Source organism: Cynoglossus semilaevis, chromosome 12, assembly GCF_000523025.1.
Source record: "Cynoglossus semilaevis isolate Cse_v1.0 chromosome 12, Cse_v1.0, whole genome shotgun sequence".
NCBI lineage: Eukaryota > Metazoa > Chordata > Actinopteri > Pleuronectiformes > Cynoglossidae > Cynoglossus > Cynoglossus semilaevis.
This window is the reverse complement of record NC_024318.1, coordinates 5,955,390-5,962,358: the sequence shown is the minus strand read 5'-3', so window position 1 is coordinate 5,962,358 and position 6,969 is coordinate 5,955,390. Positions and strand designations below refer to the sequence as shown.

The 6,969-nt window shown below is 42.2% G+C and overlaps 1 protein-coding gene across 2 annotated transcripts in view; it reads left to right on the top strand.

Moving 5' to 3' along the window:
- Positions 1-5,850, top strand: part of LOC103387202 (leucine zipper putative tumor suppressor 2 homolog) — a 33,524-nt gene extending 27,674 nt beyond the window's left edge. For both annotated transcript variants that reach the window (XM_017037493.2, XM_008321734.3), the window contains 6 exons: positions 185-838; positions 936-1,058; positions 1,294-1,440; positions 1,531-2,046; positions 2,294-2,398; positions 2,726-5,850. In XM_017037493.2, coding sequence (XP_016892982.1) covers positions 185-838; positions 936-1,058; positions 1,294-1,440; positions 1,531-2,046; positions 2,294-2,398; positions 2,726-2,908 — 1,728 coding nt within the window. In that variant the 3' untranslated portion in view covers positions 2,909-5,850. The remainder of the gene's footprint in view (positions 1-184; positions 839-935; positions 1,059-1,293; positions 1,441-1,530; positions 2,047-2,293; positions 2,399-2,725) is intronic.
- The last annotated feature ends 1,119 nt before the right edge of the window (positions 5,851-6,969 follow it).

Below are 6,969 nucleotides of genomic sequence, written 5' to 3'. Positions count from 1 at the left end.
ATATATATATATATATCTGTATAATGAGTGTTCTGCAATCCTTTAACTGCATTTCCACAACTTCACATCATTCCACAAATGAGTGCATTTACCACCCATTAAATCACCTCTTAACGTAACATTACTCCATACACCAGTCTTCGAAACGATCATGTGGTAATGTTTTTTTTTTCTGTTTTGGTAGAACATGGAGAAAGTACTGATCCGGCCTACAGCATTCAAACCCGTTGTTCCCAAGAATCGTCACTCTGTGCAGTACCTTCCCTCACGACCAGGGGGCGGCACTATTTCAGAGAGCCAAGCAAGTCTCAACCTGCTGCTACCACTTGGGGAGGCTAACGCTGCCAGCAGCACGAACGTTAATGGCGGTTACAGTTCTGAAGGAAAACACAGTTCCTACGGTGGTGGTCGGAACCCCCAGAGCAGCCAGTCCTGCTCCATGTCCGACTCAGGGAGGAACTCCCTCTCAAGCCTCCCTACTCACAGCAGCACCGGCTTCAGTTTGGCTCCCAGCGAGGGCTCCAGCTCCGGGTCGGGGTCTGGAGGTCAAATGGAGCCGGTCACTGGCCTGAACCGTAACGTTTCAGGTGGAAACGGTAGCCATGGTCATTCAAACTCGGACAGTGGACGTTCCTCATCCAGCAAGAGCACAGGCTCAGGGTCATTAAGTGGGCGCGGGCAGCCCTTGTCAGACAGTGGGTCTTGTGGTCACTCCCCACCACCGGTGGAGGGCTATGAGGTAGTGGTGAGGGAGCTGGAGGAGAAGCTGAGGGAACGAGATCTGGAGCTCCAGCAGCTGCGGGAAAATCTGGATGAGAATGAAGCAGCCATCTGCCAGGTAGGATGACGAGACGTTTGACTGAACGCATTTGACAAAGTGGGCTTGTAAAAAGAACAAGTGTAACCTAAGTCTTTTATTCCTGACAACTGAAAAGGTGTACGAGGAGAAGCAGCGTCGCTGTGAAAGAGAGATGGAGGAGCTGAGACAGAGCTGTGCCACCAAGATGAAGCAAACCTCACAGAAGGCCCAGAGGGCTCAGCAGGTGCTTCAGCTACAGGTATGTCAGGCGATCTGAAACCCCTCGGAATAACAGAATAAAAGAAAAGAAAAGACACTTTATTTATTTGCTATACCCCTCGGAATAACAGAATAAAAGAAATGAAAAGACACTTTATTTATTTTGCAAAATAAAATCAAGAGATCAGGCATTTAGGATAATTCCCATCTCTAGTCATCTAAAGTCATGTCTCCAGAAAATCCTGTCATTGTTTGACTGTTGAACTCCTCAACAGGTGTTCCAGCTGCAGCAGGAGAAGAAGAAGCTGCAGGAGGACTACTCCTCTCTGCTCCAAGACAGAGAGACACTGGAAAGGAGGTGTGCCACTATTCAGAGGGAGCAAACCCAGCTCGGGCCACGTCTGGAGGAGACAAAGTGGGAGGTGGGTCAAGAGGTCAAAGCTGCAAAATTAGTTTTCTTTTATTTCTTTGGTACAAATCGGATTCATTTCTCTGCCGTTTGTTCTCCTCAGGTATGTCAGAAGTCGGGGGAAATCTCTCTCCTCAAACAGCAGTTGAAGGAGATCCAATCAGAGCTGAGTCAGAAGGCTGGAGATATCGTTGTTCTGAAGGCTCAGCTCAGAGAAGCCCGGTCTGAGCTGCAGGCCAGCCAGGCTCGATCTCAGGAGGCCCAGACATGTTTGCGAACGCGCTCCCTTGAACTGGAAGTCTGTGAAAATGAACTCCAGAGGCGCAAGAGTGAAGCTGAGCTCCTGCGGGAGAAGGTGGGCCGTTTGGAGGAGGAGTCAGTTCGACTCAGGGACACTGCATCCAATCAAAGTGGACACTCTCTGCCCGGGAACGCATTTGTGAAAGGACATTGCATGAACCCGACTCTCCCTCACGTTAGAGGAGTAGCAGGAAGGGGCGGTCCTAGTCCCTCTGTGTACCGCGATGCGGAGGAGCAGTACGTGATGTGGGGAGGAGAGAGTGACGAAGCCAAAGCTCAGAGGCAGAACACAGAAACAGTTCTGTCACTCAGGCAGCAGGTACTGTTCTTTGTGGCTCAAAAAAAGACATACAGTACTTTATTTCATAGTAACGCTTTGTGGCTCAAAAAAAGACATACAGTTCATACAGTATTTACTCAGTATTCAAGTACTTTATTTCATAGTAACAACACTTTAAAAACAGGCTGCAGTATCTAAAAATATTCTATTGTTCTATTCTGCACTTCCACTATATATATATACTGTTGTCAACTGATTTTTTAATTTTGCATTTCTGTGCTGTCAGGTGGATAGACTGAAGGCTGAACTCATGTATGAGAGGAGAACCAGTGAGGAGCACCTTTCCCGGTTTGAGGACGAGAGGAGGGTGTGGCAGGAAGAAAAGGAGAAGGTATAAAAGAGATAGAATATTATTTTTCTTTGTATCTTTAATGTTTTCATTTTTGTTCTTAAGTAGAGAATATACCATATCATCTGAGATAAAAAAATTAATCAAAGTACCTATACAATTGTGTTAAAATTTATGGTTTACATTCTTTTATACGAGTTTGTGAATTACAAAATGAGCAGGATATTGAAGAAAACCATGAAGGTGTCGGTGCATTCAGAGCTACTTCCAAAACCAGCAGTGGACTTTGATTCTTCTACTCTGCAACCATATGTATAACCATATCTTCTACACCACATGAGCACCGTCTGTTCTTGTTGACCTTCGTAGGTGATCCGATACCAGAAACAGCTGCAGCAGAACTACATCCAGATGTACCGCAGGAACCGGGATCTTGAGCGGGTGATGAGAGAGCTGAGTCTGGAGCTGGAGAACCGGGACATTGAAGACTATGAGGTTCACAGTGGCAGCAACGACATTCACTTTGAGGAAATCACCGCCACTGAGATTTAGACCCACGCTCACAGTTAATATTTGCACGTAAAGACACACGCACGGGAGCAGAAATCACCAAAAAAAAAAAATCTGACTTTGACACAGGATTCTGTAACATGGCTTTACCCGGACCGCTGAGTCAGCATCCAGCACTCATCACTGTCTAAACGGCGATCACTGAAAGGGTGACTTAACTGGGTTTATCCCCTTCTACACAGCCAGCACAAAGAGTTCTTTTGTTCCTCTGCAGGTACACAAGCAGAGGATACTTTTAAAGAACGCACACAAATCAGGGTACAGAACTTCAAAGGGAAGTTAAAGCAAAAAATAAAAAAATAAATAAAAATGTCACACAAGCAGCACTCTGGTGCAGTACACACATGGTGAGACACCGGGCCACCAGCATGCATGTTATAGCATCATCACATAGGATTAGAAATGTCAAGGCTAACAGCTGTCTGTAGAAGCTAGAGTTTGGAACATCGAAATCCTTCATTGAAACAACAAAAATATTGTTGGATGATTCAGGATGTTCAAGCTGTGGTCTGTGGTCCTTACTAAGTACTCCAGTGCACAGCTGATTCAGGCTGGATTTTGTTGGACTGAAATGTTGGACTCTTTCCTTTACTGACGACTCGTTGTGTTAAAGTTAAGCTCATTGATAACATTAACAACTTCCTGCGATTCTAAAAGTAACTCTGAAAGGAAACATCACGTGAATGTTTTACAGAAGGGCTGTTTTATTATAAATTCACTTTTACAAAAACAAATTCAACCTCTCCACAGATTGGGCCTCTCTGAGTGTGCTTCTGGGCCACATCTGGCCCCCAGGCCACTATTTAATTAGCAGGTTCTATAGTGTTCAATTGGCTGCTTTTTTTTTTTGAGTATTAAGTAATAATTATTGCGACTGTTACTACTTCACAGACATGCTGTGTGAAGTGTCATCAAAATCAGCTCTTTAAAGAAGAGCTGTTATTTAGATTTTTTACACTTTTTCGCCAACATTTTTGGTGTTAAAATCCACAACTCAACTAGCCAGGTTTTCCATTCTCTTCTGGTTTACATTGACATTTCATAAAGGAATGATGCAACTTATTTTAAGGAAAGGCTTCGTGTGAAAGCTGCTGGTGTTTTCTAGACCACCAACGGGGGCTTCCTGCTGCCCTCACCCAATGTGTGGACTCTGTCATAAACATTTACGTTTCAGGAAGCAGGCATCGGCACCGGGAAGCTGTAAAAATTCTCTTTTGTCTTCTGTCTTCCTCCACTTCCACCTGTGTCTCTTCGTTTAATTACTGAAAAGAACCTCAGTGATCCACATCAGGAAACTGAAAAATAGAGCATATTGTTTGATCTGTCGATCACATCAGTGATTCAGATTCAGCCTGTTCACAGTTTACACTACACTACTCTTCGTTTGGCTTCTAGCAGCCGTACAACACCAGTTATCTCCGTCTTCCTCGTCTGCCCTCGACGATAATCTTCTGTGATTGATACACAGGTGGAGAGAGGGAGAGGAGAGAGGAGAGAGTGGCATGTCTGCATGACTCCGTTAGATCGCATTTCAGCCAGAAGCTCAGATCACATTGTGATGAAAATCTGCAGATGCAGTAGCTCCAGCACTGAATGTCCTCGAGGTAGGTCGGCCGTTAGAGACCTAAATATAACCTGATGAGGAGGATGTGGGTCCCTTTGTTTTCTCACAGCCGCAGTGGGGGAAAAAAAAAAAAGTGTGGAGGGCCAGTGGATTGAAAACCTTTATTTTATTGTAAGAGTCGCAGAATTATAGTTAAATGGAAAAATCTATAAATTGAAGGAGATATTGTATATTTTTATAAATATATATATATAAATATATATAGTAACTGGAGATATTTTGTCGTAGTACTGGTTTAAGTGTGGGTTTAATATGCAAAGTATAAAGACATATATATGAATCTATATCACATGCAGATATTTTAGCAGCAGAGACAGAGTGCACCTACAGTAATACTGTCACGCATGAAAATCTGTTTACATGATTTAATCTGTGGGACGCAAACACAGACTGTCTGAAGACCACAGTTTGCAGATGGTGACTTTGGTTTTTGGCTTAGTTTTTATAGGATTTTCTTCTTTTTTTTTTCTTTACTCGTCACACAAATCCATGTCTTCACGGGTGCACATTATATCGTCATAAATGCATGAGACTAGACATCGTGGAGGTTCAAGATTAGACCATTAAAGTGTTACGTCTGCTGTGCTGGGAAACTCAATCAAACTCCTTTTAAACAGGGTTTGAACAGCTTGTTTTTGCATGACGCTATGGTTTAGGTGTTATTTTACAATATTAAAAGTCTGCACTGTTCATACAACTGTCACCAAGTCATAGGGGGTGACTTTGATCGGTTTAATTAGGTTTTGTTTTACTGTTTTATCTTTGTCAACACTTCATTTCTACCCACCGTAGCTGCAGCAGTGGAACAGGTTGTAAGAAAAGTTCTGCTGTTTTCAACAGGATGTGCCATCGTTTGAGAAAATACTGTTAGTAGGAAAATGGGAAATATAGGTCACATTTTTTTTATTATTAAGTTATCCTATTGTTTGTGAGCACACCCTCAATAATACTAGCCTAACATCAAGTGGTAGACTATTGGATTTTGCCTTTCGCCTCCTATATCGTAAGTGCTCAAAATGTTGTTACAAGTGCAATGCAACATGGATTAGTTCCTCTGTTTACACCATTGTAGGCTGCAGCGTGAAACATGAACCAACATTTTGACAACTTAACATATTGGCTTGTAATACAGTCTTGTTCTGTGTATTTCTCACTGATTGGTCCTAATGGCAACTGGAGCCCGTTCTCTACCATCATTAGGACTGTAATACTATACACCTACAGTAGTTTCTAGTAAGAAAGTGGTTAATATAACAGGCGTAGCATTTGTAATGATATTTTGAGCTTCCTTTAAAAAAAAGCGTAGCATTTGTAATGATATTTTGAGCAATTTTTTTTTAAAAAAAGCACAGTCTGGACATCTGCTCCTATAGTTTAGCTTGGTAACAGCTAGGCTAACCTGTGAGTTCAAATGTCCAGTTGATGCATTTATTCAAACACACCTGCTTTTGTTTTGCCACATTTCTGATATTAAGTTTCATAAGTGCTTTCTGTGTAAATATGTAAAACATTAAACAGTATAAAACATTGTTCTGACAATGTGTCTATCTCAAGTGTAGCCACTGTGATCAGACCAAAGCGATGTATCATACGTCCATGTCATTCTCTCTCTCTCTCTCTCTCTCTCCTTTTTGTGTTCATATTTTTGTTGGTTTACGTCATGACTTCATGAAAAGTCATCCCTGTATATTTTTATGTGTATATTTTCTGTACAAAGTGTTTTTAATTAAAGCTGTCACACCTCAAGGGGAAAGATGTTCTACAATTTTTGTAAAGGATTTTTCCCATCAGCCATCTGCAGAACTAATTTCACCTTACTGCTTGTATCTCTCCCTGAGCCTGTTTAATCCAAACACCACCATCGATGCTTCCATCCAGCACATCTCATATCTCTCATGTCTTTTACGACTCATCCACATGTTGGCGTAAACTCACTCCACAGCAGTGTATAATTAAGCTTCAGAAGTGGTGCATTGTGCCAAAGCACAAAAATGACGATAATCCTCCCTCCAGACTCACTCAACCCAAACTATCGGTTTTGACATGATACAGGACCTTAATCTGGGTATAAATCTCAAAACGCAGGCCGGACTAATCTCACTCTGGCAGAGTTGAGATTCTCCAGCTAAAATAATTCACTCTGTTCCCAGAGGATTGTGGGTACATTGTTTATCAGAGGCATAGTTTCCGCTGAGGAGGAGTTTCTGAATCTTATCAGAAACGGCCTTGACTAAACACACGACGACGTTTCAGTGAGAATGTTTAATGATGTATCTTATCTAAATCAAAGAAAAGACATTTATAACAATCTTATCTGGTAAAAACCTGCTTCAACATGGTAAAAAAAAAAACAGTACATTCAGAAGTCCGTGTGTCTCAGGATCCACTGTCATGATTTTAACCGCTTATTCATTACGGA